This window comes from Carcharodon carcharias, chromosome 3, assembly GCF_017639515.1.
Source record: "Carcharodon carcharias isolate sCarCar2 chromosome 3, sCarCar2.pri, whole genome shotgun sequence".
NCBI lineage: Eukaryota > Metazoa > Chordata > Chondrichthyes > Lamniformes > Lamnidae > Carcharodon > Carcharodon carcharias.
The window spans coordinates 34506727-34531983 of NC_054469.1; the positions used below are offsets into that span (position 1 = coordinate 34506727).

At 41.9% G+C, this 25257-nt stretch overlaps 1 protein-coding gene across 4 annotated transcripts in view; it reads left to right on the forward strand.

The window, feature by feature from the left end:
• The first annotated feature begins 414 nt into the window (after positions 1–414).
• Positions 415–25257, forward strand: part of dnajb6b (DnaJ heat shock protein family (Hsp40) member B6b) — a 168841-nt gene continuing 143998 nt past the window's right edge. For 3 of the 4 annotated variants that reach the window (XM_041183891.1, XM_041183894.1, XM_041183895.1), the window contains exons 1-3: positions 415–562; positions 11959–12034; positions 20906–21003. In XM_041183891.1, the coding sequence (XP_041039825.1) occupies positions 20939–21003 (65 nt within the window). In that variant the 5' untranslated portion in view covers positions 415–562; positions 11959–12034; positions 20906–20938. The remainder of the gene's footprint in view (positions 563–11958; positions 12035–20905; positions 21004–25257) is intronic. The other variant, XM_041183892.1, reaches the window with a different exon arrangement.

The following is a 25257-nucleotide window of genomic DNA, read 5'->3' on the forward strand; positions in this document are numbered from 1 at the left end:
TTCTTCTGTTTTCAGATACTGATCCACTTCCTTTTTGAATGCTTCAATTGACCCTGCCTTTAGCAGCCTCTCAGGTAGCGTATTCCAGATCCTAACCAATGTTTCTCCTCATATCCGTATTGCCTCTTCGGTTAATTGGTTTCACTTAAAAGATTATTGCCTCTTCGGCCATTTTAACCCCTCTGGTTTTCTGTCTTTTTATCAATGACAACAGTTTTTCCCTATCTATTCTGTCCAGAGCCCTCACGATTTTGAACAACTCTATCAAATCAAAGTAGCATTATAATTAACAGGTCCCCCGCCAGTAATAGCAAGAGGTGTTTTTTTTTCCCTCCTTCTTCATCCTCCCCATTTTCCAGAAGCTTCTGACGTGACGTCACAGAAGAGCGCAGCCGCGTGACGTCACAGCGACGCAATAACAGGCCGGCGGAAGTGACGCAGGCGAGTTTTTTTTCGGTTCGGTGGCCGGTAGATGTTTCTAGATCGGAGTCTTACGGTGGGGGAAGAACCGGGGCTGCAGCTGATCGAGTTGGTGGGGTAAACAGGCACACGGAGCCGAGAGGTGAGAGTGGCAGGGAAGCGGGCAGCTCGGATTCGACTCGCGGGCTGCTGCGACTGTTTGGTCAGAGCCGCACTAAAGAGAAAAGCTGCCGAGGGGTGAAACAAAATGGGGGAAGCGGGCGCCGCATTTATTTTAAACCATCGAGAGGGAAGAAGGGAGGGCTTTTCAGCCGAGCGTGTAAGGCCGCCCGGCACCTGACGTCCTTTTACGAGAGACGATTCTTTTTAGTGGAGGGGGTGTGTTGAGGGCAGCAGCTTTCATTCCTTTCCTCGCCCCTCTTTTCCCCCCTACCCCCCCCCCCCCCCCTTTAATCCCGCAGCGTGGCGGTAGTTCCTCTGCTTCTATGTGTGACTTAACGGGTAAGCTAATGTTTCAGGTCTCTGGTTCTTTCAATTCCAGGGTCGCCAGAGGAAATCCAGCATTTTCTGTTCTTGATCCACCATTTGTATTTATTTTCACAATCTTTAGATTACTTAAGGTGTTTGCTGTTATCGCCCATCACCTAACTTAACGTGGCTACAATAAGCTCTCTTGTGCCTGCAGGTCATCACCAACTCTCTTCATTCTTAAATCCCCTCTCCCACCCCGAAGTGCAAAAGGTATCGAGCAAAGCAATTAAACAGGAAACTGATGTTTCTCCATCCCTTCACCGTATGGTAGAGTCTGTTATCAATAGGTTTAGTTTTCTTTTCAAGTCAGTCGTCTCATCTTTCTGCATTTACATCAATCCAAAATCTGGATTTCAAACTGGTTTTGTTGCATTAGGAGATTGTCTACTTAACTTATCTAGTGTTAAAAACATATGCAATGGTTGACTTGGAGTTAGGGTATTCAGTAGTCAACAGATATGTAGATTTGTTTTTCTCATTCACTAGCTCATAATTTGCTTTTATGTAGATAGCAGAAGTTAGTGTAAGAAGTCCTGGGACTGTTGATAGTTGCAGAGTGCTATCCCCTTTCCACTAAAAGTTTGAAAATGACATTAGCAAAATAATTCATTTCCTTATTGGAAAACATTCTGTAGAGTAACTTTGAGCAAGTAGCATGTTTGTTGCAGTTTCTGACTCTTGTGCTGTGTGATAAGATTATAAAAACAATAACTTGCACTTATGAAGCACCTTAGGATCAAAAGCTTGCTCAAAGGGCTTAGTTTTGAACAACATCTTCAAGGAGGATAGGGGTGAATTCCAAAGCTGAGAGCCTTGATAACTGAAGGTGCACCTGTAAGTTATAATAGGGATACTCAGGCTATATCAGAAGAGTGAAGTTATCTTGATGGGATGTGAGGAGGGGCTGAGAGGTAGGGAGGGGTGAGGCATGGTATGGATTTGAGAATAAGGATGAGAATTTTAAAATGAAAGTTTTCAGTGTAAAAACAACTTTTTATTATGTTGAAGAGAAATTTGTTAGAATTCAAGTAGGGGAGCTATCTTGCATGGAACCTGGAGAATTGCAGTTGGAGAAGTGAATTATGTCACAAGTTCTCCCACATGGTGTTTTCTTTCAGTTTGTAGCTTTGAAACAAAAGGAAATATCTAAGTGTTGTTAGTGGTATATTTGGAATTGCCTGCATGTTCAGCTCCTGTTTAATTTAATAAAACAAAGTGCTGGAAACACTCAGCAAGTCTGGCAGCATCTGTGGAGAGGGAAAGAGTTCATGTTTCAGGTCTGTGACCTTTCATCAGAACATCCTGTTCACTGCTTTGTTTAACTGCAACTGTTTGATGAAGCATATTATCTTGTCTTTGAAGAAGACCTTGGTGTTAGGCTTCAGTTGAAGTCATGTATCCAGTTTGGTCTCCTTGAAAAGAGTGTAGAGGACAGCCACTAAATAAAATCCCAATTTGAAGCTAGATTACCCAGGAAATACCCTCTGCTTCATGGAGCTTGTGTAACAAATAAAAAACTTTTTATACAATTCATTGTGATGCACAAGCTTGATGAACCAGAGGGTATTTCCTCTGTAACCTAGTTTAGAGTCCAAACTTCAAGTTGGGATTTTACCTAGTGGCTGTCCTCTACACTTTTCAAGGAGACCAAAGCTGGATACATGACTTCAACTGAAGCATAACCCCAAGGTTGTCTTCAAGGGCAAAATAATATGATTCGTCATATAGTTAAGGCCTGACCAAAGTTGTACAAGTAAGTTTATCTGCTCAATGACTATGCATATTTCCTCTAGCTATTGCTACTTGGCATAGTTTGTGATCCTGTAGGGGATTGTAAACTAGAATGCTCAGATCTGTTCTTTGTTTGAATATTTTTCCATTGTGTACACCTGCCCACATGTACTTTTAAGTTAAACGTCATTTGCCCGACACGAGCCCAGCTCTTCTAGAATTACCTAAAAGTGCTCGTGTGACGTCTACAGTCCTGACAATACATAACTTAGCATCATTTCCAACTATGTCTAGATCATTACATTGTAGAAAATCTAGCACGTTCTTCTTGTTTCAAAACTAGCATAATTAGAAAGACAATACCGCCAAGAGGAGTATCTCCTCTGCATAGTTATACCGCCACATGCAAGTACAGACATTTTTATTCCACTTCTGCAGGACCAGGGCCTCATTGCATTTCCCATAATGGGAAGAACTCATCATGCCTACCCTTCCCAATGTGTAGAGAATTTGAATCTCTTGCTATTGGGTGGTTTGGGGGTCTTGGTTGGAAACTTATGTCTGCTTTTTTTAAAAAAAATTGTTAACCTTTTAAACAAATGGTTTCTAGTTAATAATAAATATTAGACTTATAGCTTGTTACCATTCTAGTCAATGCGTCATGGAATTAGAACATTTGCTGAAGTATTAATGCTGAATTGTCGCTGTAACTAATAGACCAATGGAGACTAAATATTTTAAGGTTCGCTTTCTCAAAGAAAGCAAGGTGGTAAAATACTTGCGGCTAAGTATATTTAATTAAGCAGAAAAGCACCTTGTCAGTTCTGGAACTTTAGTTCTTTCTCATTTGATCTGAAATTTGTATTTGTTGAACTTGAAAGGATAAATCATTATAAATAGATCTGCCCCTGAAGCATTCACTTAATCTTTAAAACAAAAAAGTAAAACTGTTTTCGATATAACTCAGTTCTGTTATTCGCTGTTCCTAACTGTGTTTCTGGAATTTGAGGTAAAACAGCACAACAGTTAATGTAGAGTAACTGTTTCTGTGCCCCTCTTTGCAAACTAACAAGGGACTATAGTATTAGACTTTTGCCTCCTATAGGCAGTGGGGCAACTTAGTGCAGACCTTATGGCAGCTGAGAACTATTGCAATATTCTGTCATAAAGGTGAAAATCTGATATTTTGTCTTGTTCTGCTTTTATTTAAATTTTATTAATTAATTTTGGTTTACTCATTTCCTTTTCTTTTATCATGTTCTAACTGTTTGAATTAACATTGGTTTGCATATTGGTTGTGTATGTTTGCGTGTGTATGGCAGCATTCATTGCTACAATAAGTGGTATGGTTGAGGATTAGGGCTGGCCATGTTGATCGGTGGTGGAGGGCTGGGGTTGTAGAAGAAGGAGGTGAGGGAGAGTTTGTTGGGAAGAAGGAAAGGGTGGGGGGGAGAAAGTTGCTGATTTTTTTTTATGCATTCATGGGATGTGGGCTTTGTTTGCTTGGCCAGTATTTATTGCCCATCTCTATTTGCCCTTGAAGGTGGTGGTGACCTGCTTTCTTGAATCACTGCAGTCACACAGTGCTGTTAGGAAGGGGGTTCTAGGATTTTGACCCAGCGACAGTGAAGGATGGGTGATATACTTCTGAGTCATGGTGAGTGACTTAGAGAGGAGCTCCCAGGTGGTGGTGTTCTCATCTATCTACCATCCTAGCCCTTCTAGATGGTTGTGGTTATGGGTTCGGAAGATGCTGTCTAAGGAACTTTGGTGAATTCCTGCACTGCATCTTGTAAATGATACACACTGAATGGCACCACATCCACAAACAATCAAGTGGGCTGCTTTGACCAGGATGATGTCAAGCTTCTTGTGTTGTGGGAGCTGCACTCATCCAGGCAAGTGGGGAGTATTCCGTCACACTCCTGACTTGTGCATTGTAGATGATGGACAGTCTTTGGGGAGTCAGGAGGTGAGTTACCTGTCGCGGGATTCCTAGCCTCTGACGTGCTCTGTAACTACAGTATTTAAATGGCTGGTCCAGTTCAGATTCTGGTCAGCGGTAACCCCACTGTTGATAGTGGGGGATTCAGTGATGGTAATGCTATTGAATGTCATGGGGCAATGGTTGGATTCTCCCAATGTTGGAGATGTTCATTGCCTGGCACTTGTCAGGCCAAGTGTGGATATTGTCCAGGTCTTGTTGCATTTGGACCTGGACTGCTTCAGTATCTGAGGAATCATATGACGTTGAACATTGTGCAATCATCAGTGAACATCCCCATTCCTGACCTTATGATGAAAAGAAAGTCATTGATGAAGCAGCTGAAGTTGGGTGGGCTGAGGACACTAGCCTGAGGAATTCCTGGATTTGAGATGGCTGACCTGCAACAGCTACAGCTGCCTTCCTTTGTGCTAGGTATGACTCCAACCAGTGGAGAGTTTTCCCCCTGATTCCCATTGAAGCCAGTTTTGCTAGGGCTCCTTGATGTCACACTCTGTCAAATGCAGCCTTGATGTCAAAGGCAGTCACTCTTGACTCACCTTAGGAGTTCAGCTCTTTTGTCTATGTTTGAACCAAGGCTGTAATGAGCACAGGAGCTGAGTGGCCCTGGAGGATCCCAAACTGGGCATCAGTGACCTGGTTATTGCTAAGCAAATGCTGCTTGATAGCACTGTTGATGACCCCTTCCACTACTTTATTGATGATCAAGAGTAGACTGATAGGTCGGTAATTGGCCAGGTTGGATTTGTCCTGCTTTTTGTGTGCAGGACATAACTGGGCAATTTTCCACATAGCCGGGTAAATGCCAGTGTTGTAGCTGTACTGGAACAGCTTGGTTAGAGGCTTAAACAAAAATAAAAATACCTGGAAAAACTCAGCAGGTCTGGCAGCATTTGCGGAGAGGAACACAGTTAACGTTTCGAGTCCGTATGACTCTTCAACAGAACTAAGTAAAAATAGAAGAGGTGAAATATAAGCTGGTTTAAGGGGGTGGGACAAGTAGAGCGGTATAGAGGGCCAGTGATAGGTGGAGATTGCCAAAAGATGTCATAGACAAAAGGACAAAGAGGTGTTGAAGTTGGTGATATTATTTAAGGAATGTGTTAATTAAGGGTAGAAAGCAGGACAAGCAAGGTGCAGATAGCCCTAGGGGTCGGGTGGGGTGAAGGAATCGAAAAAGGCTAAAAGGTAGAGATAAAACAATGGATGGAAATACATTTAAAAATAATGGAAATAGGTGGGAAAAGAAAAATCTGTATAAATTATTGGGGAAAAAGTGGGGGGGATCGGAAAGGGAGTGGGGATGGAGGAGAGAGTTCATGACCTAAAATTGTTGAACTCCATATTCAGTCTGGAAGGCTGTAAAGTGCCTAGTCGGAAGATGAGGTGCTGTTCCTCCAGTTTGCGTTGAGCTTCACTGGAACAGTGCAGCAGGCCAAGGATGGACATGTGGACATGAGAGCAGGGTGGAGTGTTGACCCAGGGTAATGCTCTGGGGACCTGGAATCTCACCACAGCAGGTGGTGGAATTTGAATTCAATAAATAACTGGAATTAAAAATGTCAATTGTTGTAAAAACCCATCTGGTTCAGTAATGTTCTTCAGGGAAGAAAATCTGCTGTGCTTACCTGGTCTGGCCTACATGTGACTCCAGACCCACAGCAATGTGGTTGACTTTTTAAAAAAAAACCCTCTGAACAAGAGCAATTAGTGTTGGGTAATAAATGCTGACCTAAGCAGCAACGCCCAAATCCCGCAAATGAATAATAACAAAAAACTAGTCCAGTGACAATACCACTTCATCATTGCCTCCCTGTTATGACAGTTGGGCAAGAAGGAGGGAACCAAGTTCTTAAGTGGAATTTGGAGTTGCATTTTCAGTTGCTTCCTTGTATCATGACGTGTATTCAGGAATGGTCACCCAAGTAAGAAAAATTCTGTCCTAATAGCTAAAAATGGTTGCAAGGCCTGTTTACTTGCCAACTGAGCATTGGAGTTTGATTTGCACCTGTGATTGGAATGAGCAGCTCAGGCTTTCTTTTGCAGGCCAATGTGACGACCAAAAGTGACTGATGGCTGGCTTTAAAAAAGTGTACCAAAGCAGCGTTTTACATTTATATTGTACTTTTTTTTACATGAAAGACTGAGATGCTTGACAATTTGGTGTTAGGACAATGAGTGATGACCCAAAAAAAGCTAAAAGAGGTGGTTGAAGGTTTTGATGTGTTTTGAATGTTGAGGTTAAGGGATAGCATTCAGTGACTGGAACCAAAGTCACTGGTGTCCTACCAATTGCTTAGTAAACGGAGGAGAGATGCGCAAGTGCCAGAGTAAGAAAAGGGATTATTTTAAGAGTTTAACATTGTACTATTTGATATTCAAATGTGCTGAGCTGATATGTTTTAAATTTTAAAGGAGGGTTGTACCGTGTTACAATGATTTTACACAAAATTAAGGTGGGGTTGTATAGAGCTGCAAATAGCTGGGGAGACAGACAAATGAATTGAATAAATTTTTTGATGAGCAAACTGGCTTTAAGATGGTTTGTGTTGGTGTATTAACTGGGACTTGGGCTGCCTTCCAAACCATAACTCTCAAGGAAAGAAATATGATTCTGAGGCTGTGTGTTGAGTATCTATAAAAAGAAATGAACAGACTGTGCAGAATAGAATCAGAATGGTTTACAGGGTACTTGGTCTGAACGTGTATGCTGAGAATGGGGCCTTGCCTTGCATTCAGTTGATTTTCTGTATCATTTTAAATGTAATGTAAACTGTAGATTGAACCCATTAGTTTGTGATTGAGTCTTGGATAAAATTTGGAGCCTTGCTCTGAGAAGGTTAGTATTTGGGTTTGGGAAGGAAGTGAAATTATAGATAAAGTTGCTTTACATTGACTTTAGTTTCTACTTTATTTCTGATTTTATAGTTTTCTTTCCGGTTCGGCTACCTAATCCATAAACTTGACAGTCAGATTTTGTAGCAGAATATTTGCAACTGGAACCTTGTTGGGTTTGGGTTTTCCTGCTGCTATATCTTAAAAAAAAACTTCTAATCTTGTAACCAAATATTTGGGACCCAAGCAGAACAACTGGTAATGTCTTTTTTAGTGCAATCTCACTAAATGTTTTCTCTTTAAATATTTCCACCATCAGTCTTTGTTGACTTTCCCAGTTTTCTTTCTGTGGAGGCAGTGGTATGCTGACTCTTGCATCTTCCACTCCCACCCCACCAATTGGTACTTGGCCAAGGAGGCTAAAATCAGTTTCTAACACTTTCAGTTGAAATCAGCTATCAGCACAGATCAAGACAGAACCAGAATAACATCAGATCCAATGCAATCTACACTGATGCAGTAGGAAGTTCAGCTGACAGATTGCCTCATTCGAACATTTTTGTCTTAATCATAGCATTGACCTAGCTACTTAAAATTACATTTTCTTTCATCGTCTCAGTGGGAAATCTTGAGTTAATTTTGCTAGAAATCTGGCTCAGTGTAATCATTAAAGTACCTTAGAGTTAAAACATTCCCTGTATAAAATTTGAGTAGGTTTCTTTTGTATTTTGAAATAGTCATTATATTGTTACGAGTAAATATGGATTTTTTTTTTCTTAAACGCAATATACAGGCATCCCATTTGATACTAACATTTATGCTCTGATCAAATGTCCCCCAGTTCTTACTCATCTAACTCTAGCTTTTCCCCTCCATAGGCTTATCTAGATTTGCCTTAAATGCATCTATATTATTGCCTCAACCTGTTCCGCATTCTCACCAGATTTCTCTTAAATTCTCTGATTTTATTGGGTATCTTGAAGGCTTCTAGTTTTGCTGTTACTCACATGTGGAACTACACTATCCAATCTATCAAAACCTTACAATTTTAAAGATCACTATTAAGCTACTCCTCTATCTTTTATTTTCAAGAGGAAAGAAAATCAGCCTGTTCAACCTTTCCTGATAGGTAGAACATCAGTTCTGGCATGATCCTTGTAAATTTTTACACCCCCTTCATTGCCTGTATCCTTTTTATAATATGGTGGCCAGAAGTGTACTCCCAAGTGTCACTTAACCAGGATTTGATGCAAGTTTATTGTAGCTATGGAGGCTTAATGCCATATGAAGGTTAATCCTAGTATACAAGTATGGAACTAATGGGAACCAGAAGATAATGAAATATACATAGAATTCTGGTTGAAAAATTGGTAATACATCTGTTTAAATCTCATTTTAATTCATATAAATGCAAATAAGATGAAACTAACTGTAATCAGTTGCATAACTCTCATTTTAATGAACCTTAGCTGTTTGACCTTGGTATGTTGCTGACATTAAGGTTCACATCTCTTTCGGTGCTAGTGATCAGAATCTTAGATTTGAATTGTGGCATTGATAACAAGAAATGAACAACCTGTTGCATAACACTCAGATTGTGCCGATTAATTATCAACTAATCTGGAAGTTTCTAGTCGGAGGGACAAAGTAGATCACCAGTGTAGTGCTTCAGTACTGATTCTGTAATCCCTTTCAAATTCTATGCATGAAACATCTGTTTCAGATGTTCCAAAATAGCAGTGAGACTGATGGCAGGGCTTTGCATCTTCTGCCCTGATATAACACTCCCATCTTGCCATATCTGGTGTATATTGCAGAAGAACAATTCAGAATTGCTGATAGGACCGACAACTGTAAAAGCATAAAAAGAAGCAAGGATAGATAATACAATCCCTTGAGCCTGCCCTGCCATTCAGTAAGATAGTATTTAAACTTCAATGTCAACTCCTTTTCTGCCCTTATTCCCATATCCCTTTATTTCCCTCTTAGTACCCAAAAATGTTATCAGCCTTGGTCTTGAATATTCTCATGAACTGAGCATTCACAGCCCTTTGTGGTAGAGAATTCCAAAAATTTACATCCTCTAAGAAGAACTTCCTTTTCATCTCGGTCCTAATTGTCTGACTCATCCTGAGACCCCTAGTTCTACACTATCTAATCATGGGCAGTGGTATGAAGACAGTTGCCCACTTCGTCACCCAGCCTGGTATCTAACAGTAACACACACAAGCCACAAGAAGCAGCCCCTCCAGCATCTACGCGGTCAAGCCCCCTCAAGTGGTCTTTTCATTCAACCCCTGTACTTCTACCCTTCTCTGTTTAAAAATCTTCTCCAAACTCTTTGATCAAGCTTTGAATTACCCCTTGTCTGTGCTGCTTGGCATCTGTTCCGCTTTCTGTTTGTAAAGTGTATTTGGATGTTGGTACCTGCATAAACCAGGCTGGCTGACAAAAGTGGGCCAGTGCCATTGTCTATTTTTAAATGAACGATGTGAATGAAATCTACTTGACCATGGGACTGTGGGAAAACTAAATGCCAAGGATTGGTATAAACTGTAAGACTTATTATTCTTGCAAACCATTTTTAAATAGAACATGTATAGATCCATGCCAAGCTTGATAGATAACCCTTAGAATATAAATGCTCTGGAGCCTAATGCAAATAAGGCACTGCCTTCAATAAGCGCGTAATATTTGTGGCTTTGAAAATTAAGACATTTTGCCTAGTACCTACATGGATTCCTAGTTTTGTAAACAGTTAGTGCAGGTACTTGTTAAAATGTATGTCTTGTGTGCTGCTTCATCTACAATTCTAAATGCATGACAAAATTATACCTAAACTTGGAAAGAAACCAAGTTTATTTCTGAAACACAAACAAAAATTGCTGGAAAAACTCAGTAGGCTTGACAGCATCTGTGGAGAGAAAGACAGAGTTAACGTTTAGAGTTCCTATGACTCTCCAGAACTAAAGAGAAGTGAAAATGTGAAATATGTACTGTTTAAGGGGGGTGGGACAGGTGAAGCTGGATAGAAGGCCAGTGATAGGTGGAGGCAAAGGAGAGATTGCAGAAAATGTCATAAACAAAAGGTTGAAGGGGCGTTGATGGTGGTGATACTGGCTAAAGGAGGTGCTAATGGTGACATTAAGGGTAGAAAGCAGGATGAGCAAGTGACAGATGGCCTTAGTAGGGGTGGGGTGGAGGGAGAGGATGGTGTAGGAGAAAGATAAAATAGGCTAAAAGATGGGGATAAAACAATGAATGGAAATAAATTTTAAAAAATAATAATAGAAAAAGGCAGGGGAAATATATAAAGATAAAAAAATTTGGGGGATCAAAAAGGGGTGAGGATGGAGGAGAGAGTTCATGGTCTATAGTTGTTGAACTCATTTAAGTTCGAAAGGCTGTAAGGTGCCTAATCGGAAGATGAATTGCTGTTCTTCTCCATTTTGCATTGAGCTTCACTGGAACATTGCAGCAGGCCAAGGACGGACATGTGGGCATGTTGGCAGGGTAGTGTGCTGAAATGGCAAGCGACAGGAAGGCATGGGTCATGCTTGCGGACAGACCAAAGGTGTTCTGTAAAGCGGTCACCCAGTCTGCGTTTGGGGTCTCCAATATAGAGGCGACTGCGTTGCGAGCAGTGAATGCAGTAGACCAAATTGAGGGCAGGAGGGGGTTGTGGTGTAGGGTTTGATGGAGGAATGGTCCAGGGTGTCCCGGAGGGAATGGTCCCTACAGAATACCGATAGGGGGTGAAGGGAAGATGTGTTTGATGGTGGCATCATGCTGAAATTGGTGGAAATGGCAGAGGATGATCCTTTGAATGCAGAGGCTGGTGGGATGAAGAATGAAGACAAGGGGGACCCTATTATGGTTTTGGGAAAGAGAAGGTGTGAGGGCAGAGGTGTGGGAGATGGATCAGACACAGTTGAGGGCCCTGTCAACCACCGTGGGTGGGAAACCTCAGTTAAAGAAGACATGTCAGAAATGCTGTTTTGGAAAGTGGCATCATCGGAACAGATGTGATGGGGGTGAAGGAACTGAGTGAATGGGATGTAGTTCTCACAGGAAGCAGGGTGTGAGGAGTTGTTGTCGAGGTAGCTGTGGGAGTTGGTGGGCTTGTAATAATGTGGACAGTCTATCACCAGAAATAGAGAGAGAGATCAAGGAAGGGAGGGGAAGTGTCAGTGGACCTTGTGGAAATTGGAAGCAAAATTAATACATTTTTCCAGGTGCAAACGAGAGCACGAAGGGACACCGAAACAGTCATCAATGCACCGGAGAAAGAGTTATGGAAGGAGGCCTGAGTAGGACTGGAACAAGGAATGTTTCACAAACCTCATTTATTTATTTAGTTTGTTTCTGGCTCATCCATGGGTCATGTAAACTTAATTCAAATAATTTTCTATAGCATCTTTTATGTAACTATCCAGGTTTCTTTCCAGTGGGATTGGAAGATTTGAGCAGAAGGAAAGTACACATGAAAATTGATTGAAAACCTGGTCAGAGGTATGTTTTCTGAAAGTAAGATGTATTTTTTTTTTAAAGTGCACTTTCAAAACTACCATAGTAACTCCTTCCTCCAGTAACCCATCCTCATCCCCCGTCCTTGAACATTACTGCCCCATCTCCAATCTTCCTTTCCAATCTAAAGCCCTTGAACATGCCATTCTGACTTAATTTTCACAATCACGAAAGACCTGTGCAAATTATCTACTAAATCTCTCAACTAAATTGCAATTTCTAGATTTTTAAATGCCATCCTCCACCCTCAAGTTCCGCTTATCAAAACTCTACTTCCTGTGCCATGACCTGATTTGCTCACCAATCACTCCTGTGCTCAATGATCTTTATTTAGATTCCCAGTTCCCCAAATCCTCAATTTGAAATAGCTTAAGTCTCTCATGGTCATCTAACAGCCGTAGGGCAGAATTTTGCCATCGGCGAGCAGGGGCAGGGCCGGTTCACCGACGTGTAAAATGACGCGGGATGATGTCAGGAGGAACCCCCGACATCATTCCGCCCCATTTAAATTTTCAGGAAGGCGGAGGTGCAGCAAAATCAGCTGTGGGCCGCTGACCTGTCAATGGCCAATTGAAGCAAGTGACAGGATCATTTAAATAACTAAAGGACCTGCCCATCCAACCTTAAGGTTGGCAGGCAGGCCAGGACCCCCAGCGGCAAATAGAAAAAAACATGAAAGCTCATCCACTGGCGGGATGAGGTTTCATGCAGGTTTAAAAAAGTTTAATAAAGTTATAGTATAAATTATGAACATGTCCCATCTTATGTGACATTGTCACATGAGGGAGACATGTTAGGGAATTTGTTTTTCTATTTTTAATTTTTTTCAAAGTGGAAGGGATCTCTCTGAGGCTGCACTTTGCCTCAGGGAAATGTGCACTCTTTCGTGCCCATGTGCAAAAGAGCGCACTCTTTTGGGGAAACCCCCCACCTGCACAGGAAGCACATAGCGCTTCCCACCTGACATCATGCTGGGTGGGCCTTAATTGGCCCACCCATGCAAAATGGCGGTGTGGCCCGCTTCTCCGGTGGGGATCGGCTCCCCACGTGCCGAAGATTGGGTCGGGCCCGCCCACCTGACGAGCAGAAAATTCTGCTCACAGTCAGAAAAAGGCCCTTCGGCCCATTGAGTCTGCATCAGCCAAACAAGTAGCGAGCTATTCTAATCCCATTTTCCAGCATTAGGCTCATAGTCTTCTATGGCATGGCATCGCAAGTGCACATCCAAATACTACTTAAATGTTGAGGGTTTCTGCCTCCACCACCCTTTCAGGCAGTGAGTTCCGGATTCCCACCACCCTCTGGGTGAAAAATTTTTTCCTCAACGGGGGGTTGAGGGCCCCCCCCTCTAAACCTCCTGCCACTTAAATCTATGCCCCCATTTATTGATCCCTCCACCAAGGGAAAAAGTTCCTTCCTGTCTACCCTATCTATACTCCTCATAATTTTATACACCTCAATCATGTCCCCCCTCAATCTCCTCTGCTCTAGGGAAAATAACCCCAGACTATCCAAACTCTCCTCATAACTAAAACTCTCCAGCCCAGGCAATGCCCTGGTAAATCTCCTCTGCGCACTCTCTCGTGCAATCACACCCTTCCTATAATGCGGATTCCAGAACTGCACCCAGTACTCTAGCTGTGGCCTAATCAATGTTTTATACAGTTCAGCATAACCTCCCTGCTCTTATATTCTATACCTTGGCTAATAAAGGCAAATATCCCATATGCCTTCTTAACCACCCTATCTATCTGTCCTGCTACCTTAAGGGACCGGTAGACATGCAACCAAGGTCCCTCTGATCCTCGGTACTTCCCAGGGTCCTACCGTTCATTGTGTATTCCCGTGCCTTGTTTGTCCTGCCCAAGTGCATCACCTCGCACTTATCCAGATTAAATTAAATTCCATTTGCCACAGATCAGCCCATCTGACCAGCCTGTCTCTATCCTCCTGTAATATAAGGCTATCCTCCTCACTGTTTACCATCCCACCAATTTTCGTGTCATCCGTGAACTTATTGATCAACCTCTTTACATTCAAGCTTAAATTGTTTATATATACCACAAACAGCAAGGGACCCAACACTGATCCCTGTGGAACCCCACTGGACACAGGCATCCAGTCACAAAAACACCCCTCAACCATCATCTTCTGCTTCCTGCCACTCAGCCAATTCTGGATCCAATTTGCCAAATTGCCTTGAAACTCATGGGCTCTTAACTTTGTTATCAGTCTCCCATGCGGGACCTTATCAAAAGCCTTGCTGAAGTCCAAGTAGACTATGTCAGATGCATTGCATTCATCACACCTGGTCACCTTCAAAAAAATTCAATCAAATTGGTCAGACATGACCTCCCCTTACAAAGCCATGCTGACTGTCCTTGATTAATCCCTGCCTCTCCAAGTGTAGATTAATTCTGTCCCTCAGAATTGTTTCCAGTTGTTTCTCCACCACTGAGGTTAGACTGACTGGCCTGTAGTTCCCTGGTTTATCCCTTCCTCCCTTCTTGAATAACAGTACCACATTGGCTGTCCTCCAGTCCTCTGGTATACCTCCTGTGGCTAGAGAGGCATTGAAAATTATTGCCAGCGCCCTTGCTATCTCCTCCCTTGCCTCACTCAACAGCCTGGGATACTTTTCATCCAGTCCTGGAGATTTATCTACTTTTTAAGCCTGCCAGACCATTTAGAGCCTCCTCCCTTTCTATGCTAATTTCTTTTAATTATATCACATTCCTTTTACCTGATTTCCATACCCACATTGTCCCTCTCACTTGTGAATACAAGATACCCAAAGTACTCATTTAAAACCCTACCCACGTCTTCTGGCTCCACACAGATTACCACTATGGTCCTTAATGGCCCTACTCTTTCCCTAGTTATTCTTAGTCTTAATGTACTTGTAAAATAACTTTGGATTTTCCTTTATTTTACCTGCCAATGTTTTTTCATGCCCCCTTTTTGCTCTCCTAATTTCCTTTCTAAGTTCTCCACCCTACAATTCTATACTCTCGGGCTTCCGCTGTTTTGAGCCCTCAGTATCTGCCATATATTTCCTTTTTCTCTTCATCCAATCCTTAATATCCCTCAACATCCAGGGTTCCCTGGATTTGTTGGTCCCACTCTTTGTATTTACTGGAATATGTTGGCCCTGTACTATTTCCTTCTTGAATGAGACTCACTGCTCTGACGCAGATTTACCTAAAAGTAGCTGCTCCCAGTCCACTCTGGCCAAATCATATCTGATCTTATTAAAATCGGACTTCCCCCAATTTAGAACTCTGATTTATGGCCCATCCTGCCCTTTTCCATAACAACCTTGAATCTAATGGAGTTATGATCACTATCTGCAAAACGTTCCCCCACTGATACCTCTGCCACTTGCCTGGCTTCATTCCCTAAAATTAAATCCAGGACTGCCCCATCTCTTGTAGGACTTTCGACGTACTGGCTTAAAAGGCTCTCCTGGATGCATTTTAAGAATTCCGCTCCCTCTAAACCTGTCACACTATGACCAACCCAGTTAATGTTGGGGAAGTTGAAATCCTCCACTATTACTACCCTATTGTTTTCACACTTTTCTGAAACTTGCCTACATATCTGCTCTTCTATCTCTCTCTGACTGTTTGGGGGCCTATCGTATCGCTGTAACTTCACCCAGCCCTACAACCACCCATAGAAGTTCCCTTTCCTCTGGCTCTGTCCTCTTGTGCACTCTGCTTTCTTTGCTCCAACGTTTGTGGTTGTGCTTTGCCTATTGAAGCCTCATGTTCTAAACAAACTAGTAATAAACCCTGGGATTGCCCTTGTCTGCATTCCCTAATAAAAGGTTCAACTTTTTTTTAACCTGAGGAGACTTTTTTCAAAATAAATATTGCCTAAAGTACCAAGTTGTTGAGAGCTGCAAGACAAAAATTCAACATTTCTAAGCCAAATAATTGGCATAATTAAGAAAGCAATTAGGAGTGCAAAGAGGGGATATGAGAAAGCTCTGGCTGGTAAAAGTAGGGAAAGTCCCAAGATATTCTATAAGTAAATCAATGGGAAGAGGATAATCAGGGAAAGAGTGGGGCCCATTGGGGACCAAGGGGGCAATCTATGGGTGGAGCCAGAGGACATCGCTAGAGTGTTGAACGAATACTTCACATCCATCATTGCCCAAGAGAATGAGGATGAAAATATGGAACTTGGGGAGAGAGACTGTGAAGTTCTTGAGCAAATTGATATAGGGAGTGATGAGGTATTGGAGGTGTTGGCAAGCTTAAAAGTGGACAAATCTCCAGGTTCGGATGATTTGTGTCCCAGACTGCTGAGGGAGGCAAGGGAGGAGATCGCAGGGGCTTTGACCTAAATTTTTAATTCCTCTCTGGCCATGGGGGAGGTGCCAGAGGACTGGAGAACAGCTAATGTGGTTCCGTTATTTAAGAAGGGTTGTAGAGATAAGCCAGGGAACAGGCCAATGAGTCTCACGTCAGTGGTAGGGAAACTATTGGAGAAAATGCTGAAGGAGAGAATCTGTCTCCACTTGGGAGAGGCAAGGTTTGATCAGGAATAATCAGCATGGCTTTGTCAGAGAGAGGTCATGCCTAACAAATTTGATTGAATTTTTTGAGGAGGTGAGCAGGTGTGTAGATGAGGGTAGTGTAGTTGTAGTTTATATGGATTTCAGCAAAGCCTTTGACAAGGTCCCACATGGGAGATTTATGAAGAAGGCAAATGCACATGGGATACAGGGTAATTTGATAAGGCGGATTCAAAATTGGCTTAGTTGTAGGAGACAGAGGGTGATGACTGAAGGCTGCTTTAGTGACTGGAAGTCGTGTCCAGTGACATACCACAGGGATCTGTGCTGGGTCCCCATTATTTGTCATTATATAAATAACATAGATGACTATGTGGGGGGTAGGATTAGTAAGTTTGCGGATGACACGGTTGGTGGTCAAATGGGCAGGTAAGTGGCAGATGGAATTTTACACTGAAAATTGAGAGGTGATACACTTTGGAAGGAGTAATTTGACAAGAAAGTATTCAATGAACAGCATAACACTAGGAAGTTCTGAGGAACAAAGGGATCTTGGCGTGTGTGTCCATAGATCTCTGAAGGTGGAGGGACATGTTAGTGGGATGGTGAAAAAGGCATTTGGGACACTTGCCTTTATCAATCGAGGCATAGATTATAAAAGTAGGGAGGTCACGTTGGAGTTGTATAGAACCTTGGTGAGGCCACAGCTGGAGTACTGTGTGCAGTTCTGGTCGCCACATAGGAAGGATGTGGTTATACTGGAGTGGGTGCAGAGGAGATTCACCGGGATGTTGCCTGGGATGAAACATTTAAGTTACGAAGAGAGGTTGGATAGACTTGGGTTGTTTTCATTGGAGCAGAGAAGACTGAGGGGCGACCTGATGGAGGTGTACAAGATTGAGGGGCAAGGACAGGGTGGATAGGGAGCGGCTGTTCCCCTTAGTTGAAGGGTCAGTCACAAGGGGACATAAATTCAAGGTGAGGGGCAGGAGGTTTCGGAGGGATGTGAGGAAAAACTTATTTTACCCAGAGGGTGGTGACGGTCTTGAATACGCTGCTTGGGAGGACGGTGGAGGCGGGTTGCCTCACATCCTTTAAAAAGTACCTGGATGAACACTTGGCATGTCATAACATTCAAGGCTATGGGCCAAGTGCTGGTAAATGGGATTAGTTAGGTAGGTCAGGTGTTTCTCGCGTGTCAGTGTAGACTCGATGGGCCGAAGGGCCTCTTCTGCACTCTGTGATTCTGTGAATTGCCAAGTCACTGGCAGATTTGAACATTTGCGTACAGATTTAGTACATTTGTTTTATTCATATGTACCAGTAGAAAAGAATATTGAAATTAAAGTAGACCCTAACTCTGATTTTTAAAAACTTCTTGGCCATAATTTTATCTATAAAATGTTTGAAATGCTAGCTTATGATGTGTAGTAGAACTAAGGCAATTTATTGACTATTGATTTTTCATAAAACGTCTAATAGTGCATTCAGAATAATTTCTCATCTCGGCTATATTAGAATCAATAATGATCACAACAGTAAAACTTGTTCCTCGAGCTAGATGCATTATCTATAACTGTGGTATAACTGTACCACACTTAATAGGTTTGTTTAGAGCATGATGATTTTAGTTAAAATCATTTGAAATTGTGAAGTGCAGCATGATGAATAGTCTTTTATTGCCAAAATAAAACACAGCTCTTTACTCAATTTCTTAGGCTTTTTTCGCGATAATGCAATCGGTAAAGATTGGGAGCCAGATATGAGATGTTAGAGAGCTGCACACCTCTGGAGCTGTGGGTTGCAGGTTCCTTTCCTAATGCAATGTTAGGCAATGTATTAACTACAAAGGCTGTAGATTTATGAATTCACCTTGAATTGAGATGACTGTAGTTCAAATTATTCTCCTAAACTATCAAAACCAAAGCCCCTTGATTCAATTTATCTAAAAAAAAAATCAGTTCTTATTAGAAAATTGCTTAATTTCCATCTATTTTAGCAAAACACAAATATCTTAATGTGCAGATATGTTGACATTTCACTTTGATAGGAGAATTAAACTCTGATACTGGTCATTGAATTGAAATTTTCTGGACATTCTGTTCTTTCTAGGATGAGGTCCCAAGTTGTACTTGTTTGTAATGAACTAATTAACTATATGCTAAGGTGGTTTTTTTTATATAGCAGGTTAATAAACAGCTTTTCTCTCTCGTTGAATTTTTGTCACTTTCTTGTAATAGTTGGAAAAAACAATTTTGTGTCATCATTCTTAAAGTATTGGCTCATTTAATGACATATTTCCAATTTAAGTTGATTGATGGAATTCAGCTGCCTAAAGCCTGGAGTCTCAACTTTAAGCTCAATGTTTGTGGAAGCTCGCAGAAAAGCTAATAGAATTTTAAACAAGGATTTACTCCCTTTTAAAACTGTTACAGTGCTTTCAGCAGACTTGCGTTGTATGCATTTTTGCAACAAAACTGTCAATTTAAATGGCGCATGATGCGTATCTACAGAAGTGACAAGTGCATCTTTGTTCGTCATGAGTCTTTTGTGAAAACCCATTTGAACTAGTCTGTATTTCCAGAAGCAAAGTTGCTTAACTGTATGCAATACTGGGAATATACTTCCACTTTGATCCTACTAATTATCCTCACTTCCCTCAAATGGAATGAAAAACTCCAGATTTCATTGGTGCAGAGGCAGTGATTCACCGTCCTTTAATTATTGGGAAAATCACTGTATAGGAAAATTAAACCTCACCCAAATCTTGTTTCTAATTCTCAGTACAGAGCCATTGATTTGAATTCTGTCTGGAGTTTCATCACTCTGGTGGCACATTATGAAAGTGAGACAAAAATGACGGTAATCGCTAAACAATTACAGGAAGGCCATTCAGACCATCTAGCCCAGCTTTCCCTATGTCTCTCATGGTTGAACCATTACTCCTTTCATCCCATTTCAGTTGCCCAGATGTGATGTTAAAATACTTAAGTTCAGAATGCAAACAGCAAAACTACTTCAATTTATTTTGTGGTTGCATGTGATTCTGTTTTTGGCAGATAACAAGAAAAAACTACAGTGGACTGTAACTTAGTCTTGAATTGATAATCTTGTTAAACCACAGGAAGATGGAAATGGTACCATTAACACAACCTGTCTACAATAGATTGGCTTGCTCCTCCATTTGCAAGCAATAAGTTTGCCTCTGGTACTGCCGGGCAGTTAATTGTTTCCTAGATTGACAGAAGCTACCTTACCTCACTGAGAGATTCAGACTCCTAAATTCCTACTTGATTGATCAATAAGTAATTTGTGAAAGTAATAGAAACAAATGATATTTGAATAAATTGAGTTGTCGACAAAGTATTGGAATAAATTCCACAGGATATGTATTCAAGTCAAGTAATCTGGCCCCATGTACACCAGCAAGGCAAACTGATTGGAACCTATCAAGTTGAGCTGAGAAGTAATTTGAGTGAAGTTGCTTTTTATGCTTTGTGTAGGACAGATTTAAAGAAGCCAATACCTTGACACATGTTAGACAATCCCATCATTGCAACTAACTGCTTCTTGATGGATTGCAATGCCTTGGCTTCCACTACCTGCAGCATGAGACCATTTCATCATGATTTATGTGAAGAAGGACTTCTCCTGAACATGCTTTTTACCAGTTTGTGCATTTACCTTACAGTTGAGATGTAATGTGGCCCTCTGGGTTTAAACTCCTCCTCAATTTCACACTTCAGGTTACTTGGATCTTTTCTTCACCTTTTAAGAGAATTGAGTGCCTAGAAATAAGCCTGTGACTCTTTTAACATTCTGTCCAGAGTTTGAATGCTTCCCATGCAGTTTGGCCAGAACTGACCTTTTTTCTTTGGGAACTAAACTATTAAAATGCAACATGTTTGTCGGGAGCAGTGGTTGGGTGATTGAGCAATGACTGTGCAGGGGTTGGGTAGCTGTAAAGTTAAACTCCATGTACTTAAAATGTTTTTCAGAATATATGCGGCATTCCTGATTGTTTCAAGACAACTATAAGTTGCTGTTTAACAAATTGTTAAACTTTGCAATGTCCATTTTGAGCAACTTTTATTTCATTGCCTGATCTAAGGTTGGAAACATAACAGGGGTCAATTTGAATAGCAAATGTATGTCAGACCTGAAGCCAACTGCTTCAACATTCTGTCACCGTAAACCAGTTATGCAGATCTTGCTTTTGCGATGATGTACGAAACAGAAAGATGTTTACAAATTTTGCAGCAACTCTCAGCTTCTTGATATTTGAATGCACTAAAATCCTCAATTTTTTGAATGTGTAACTTGTGTTATTGTAGGATTTTCCATCTTGAAGAAATAAATCGTTAAAGATGGTGGATTACTACCAGGTATTGGGAGTACACAAAAATGCCTCTCCAGATGAAATTAAAAAATCGTAAGTCTGCATTCTATAAATGCTAACCCAAATATTAGAATAGCCTGGCATTAACATCCTCAGTTTATTTTAATGCTTATTGATTCTATGCAATGATCTGAGTTGGGTGGAAAACAATTCCACGTTTTATAAATGCAGCAAGCTAATCTTTGTAAAACATTAAACATTTTTTTACTTTTGGGTTGAGAGGAGAGTAGACAAGCTGTCTGTCCCCTCTATTTTGCTTTTTGTACCTGATTTGACATTGAATTTACCCTTTCCATATTTATATTTCATATCCTAATTAGGAATAGCCCATATGGCCTGCTCTGCCATGCTGTAAGATCATGGCTGATCATCTACATTGATTCCCTTAACACCCGAAAATTCTTTGACCTCTGTCTTGAATATACTCATTGATAAATACGCACAACTCTCTGGGGATGGGAGTGCAAAAGATTCTCATCTCTGTTCTAATTGGATGACCTCTTTATCCGTAACCATGATCCCTAGTTCTGGACTCTCCAGCTGTGGGCAACTGCCTCTCCACATTTACTGTGCCCAATCCCCTCACAATTTTGTTTCATTGACATCACCCCTCATTTTTTCTAAACAAGCAAATTTTAGGCCCATTTGACTCAAACTGTCATAGAGCCCCCTCACCCCAGGAAGCAATTTGGTGAACCTCGTTGCACCACTCTAAGGCAAGTCTATCCTCCTTTAATTCAGGAGCCAAAAACTGTACACAGCATTCCAGATGTGGCCTAACCAAAACCCTATATATTTACAATAAGACTTTCTACTCTTATTCTCCAACCTCCTTGCAATAAAGGCTAACATAACATTTACCTTTGAATTCCTTGCAGTATCTGTAGTTAACTTTGGTTCGTGCAAAAAGACCTCTGCTAGTCTCTCCATTTAAATATTCTCCTTTCCCATTCTTCCAACCAAAGGCAGCTCACCACCACTTTCTCGAGGGCAAATAGAGATGGTTAATAAATGCTGAACTAGTCAGCGACATGCACATCACATGAAAGAATGAAAAGAAAATTTCACACTTGGCCACATTGTGCTCCTTTAACCACCTTGCCCATTCATTTAACTAGTCTTTTCTCTTTCTGCAGCCCCTTTTATCATACGAACAGATGGTATAGGACCAGAAGTAGGCTATTTAGCCCCTTGAGCCTGCTCTGTCATTCAATAAGATCATGGCTGATCTTATTCCTACTCCTGATGCATGGAACTCAGTTCTTGCTATTTTGACTCCATTCCCTCTCCCCTTGTTCAGTCTCTTCCCACTTACATCCGCAATTCCTCTGCCCTACATCATAACAATTTCCAGTTCCCTGGCCCCAACCGCCGTCTCTTCGCCATGGATGTCCAATCCCTCTACACCTCCATTCCCCACCCGGATGGTCTGAGGGCTCTCCGCTTCTTCCTTGAACAGAGGCCTGAACAATCCCCATCCACCGTCCTCCGTTTGGCTGAACTTGTTTTCTTGCTGAACAATTTCTCCTTAAACTCGTCTCAGTTCTTCCAAATAAAAGGTGTGGCCATGAGGACCCACATTGGCCCCAGTTATGCTTGTCTTTTTATGGGCTATGTGGAACATTCCTTGCCCTCTTCAGGCCCCCTCCCAAATCTCTTTCTCTGGTACATCAATGACTGCTTCAGTACTGCTTCATGCTCTCTTCTGGACCTGGAAAAATTTATTAACTTTGCTCCCCATTTCCAACGTCTCATCATTTCCACATGGTCCATCGCTGACACTTCCCTTTCTTGACCTCTCTGTCTCAATTTCTGATGATAGACTATCCACCAATATTCATTAAATGCCCACTGACTCCCACAGCTACCTCGACTACAGCTCCTCATACCCTGCTTCCTGTAAGGACTCCATCCCATTCTCTCAGTTCCTTCGCATCTGTCCTGATGATGCCACTTTCCAAAACAGTTCTTCTGACATGTCTTTCTTCCTCCCTTAACCGAGGTTTCCCACCCACGGTGGTTGAGAGCGCCCACAACTATGTCTGGCCCATCTCCCCATGCATCTGCCCGCACACCTTTCTCTCCCTCCCAGAACCACGATAGAGTGTCCCATGTCCTCACTTATCACCCCACCTGCCTCTGCATTCAAAGGATCATCCACCACCATTTCCGCCAACTCCAGCATGATGCCACCACCAAACACGTCTTCCCTTCACCCCCGCAACCCCGCAAATCCTCCCCATCTGCATTCCATAGGGACCGCTCCCTCTGGGACACCCTGGTCCACTCTTCCATCACCCCCTATGCTTCAACCTCCTCCTACAGCACCTTCCCCATGCAACCGCAGAAGGTGCAACATCTGCCCCTTTACTTCCCCACCATCTCACCATCCAAGGGCACAAATGCTCCTTTTCAAGTGAAGTAGCACTTCACTTGCATTTCCCTCAATTTAGTCTACTGCATTTGCTGCTCCCAATGCGGCCTCCTCTAAATTGGAGAGATCAAACGCAGACTGGGTGACTGCTTTGCGGAAGACCTTCAGTCTGTCCACAGCATGACCTAGACCATCCTGTCACTTGCCATTTCAACACACCACCCTGCTGTCACGCCCACATATCCGTACTTGGCCTGTTGCAATGTTCCAGTGAAGCTCAAGGCAAACTGGAGGAACAGCACCTCATCTTCTGATTAAGCATTTTACAGCCTTCCGGACTCAACATTGAGTTCAACAACTTCAGATCATGAACTCTCTTCTCCATCCTCACCCCCTTTTTGATCCCCTTTTTTCTAGTAATTATATATATTTTTATATTTTTTTTTTCTTTTCTCACCTATTTCTGTTAGGGCCTTCTGTCACTTGCTCATCCCTCTTTCTACCCCTGATGTCACCATTAGCATATCCTTTAGCTAATATCACTACCGTCACACCCCTTTGTCCTTTTAGTTATGACATCTTTGGCAATCTTTCCTTTGCCTCCACCTATCACTGGCCCTCTATCCAGATCCACCTGTCCCGTCCCCCTTTAAACAGCTTATATTTCACCACCTTTCTATTCCTCTTTAGTTCTGTTGAAGAGTCATACGGACTCGATGTTAACTGTCTTCCTCTCCACAGGTGCTGTCAGATCTGCTGAGATTTTCCAGCAATTTTTGTTTTTGTTTCAGATTTCCAGCATCCGCAGTATTTTACTTTATCATGGCTGATCTGTTTGTTTCGAGTTCCACATTCCCATCTATCCCTGATAACCTTTTGATTCCCCTGCCTAACAAGAATCTATCTTACCTCTGCCATAAAAATATTCAGTGATGCCGTCTCCACCGTCTTCTGAGGCAGAGTTCCAAAGTCGCACAACCCTTTGAGAAGAAATTTCTCCTCATCTCTGTCCTATAAGGGCAACCCCTAATTTTAAAACAGTGCCCCCTCATTCTGGTCTCGCCCACAAGAAGACACATTCTTTTCACACCCACCTCTTCAAGACCATTTAGGATCTTATGTACTTCAATCAAGTTACCCCTCACTCTTCTAAACTTCATTGGAGTTTACAAGCCCAGCCTGTTCAACCTATCCTTATTCCAGGTGTCAAGCCAGTAATCCTCCTCTGAACCGCCTCCAATGCATTTACATCCTTCCTTAAATAAGGAGACCAAAACTGCGTGCAGTATTCGAGATGCTGCCTCACCAATATCCTGTATAACTGAAGCAAAACGTCTTTACTTTTATGTTCCATTCCTCTCATAATAATGAATAGCATTCATTAGCTGCCTTAATCACATGCTATACCTGCACACTTACTATTTGTGATCATAAACAAGAACACCCAGATCCCTCTGCACTTCAGAATTCTGCAGTCTTTTAATACTCTTTTAATACTCTTTTTTTTTATTCTTCCTGCCAAAGTGAACTACTTCACATTTTCCCACTTTATACTCCATCTGCTAGATTTTTGCCCACTCACTCAACTTATCTATATCCGTCTGCAAACTCCTTGTGCCGTCTTCACACCATACTTTCCTATCTATCTTTGTGTCATCTGCAAATTTAGTTACCATGCCTTCGCTCCCCTCATCTAGGTCATTGATGTAAATGGTAAAAAGTTGAGGCCCCCAGCACAGACACTTGCGGGATTCCACTCGTCACATCCTGCTAATCAAAGACCCATTTATGCATACTGTTTTCTGGCAGCCAGCCAATCTTCTATCCAGACTAATATGTTACCCTCTACACTATGACCTCTTATTTTCCACAATAACCTTTTGATGTGGCACCATATCAATTGCTTTCTGGAA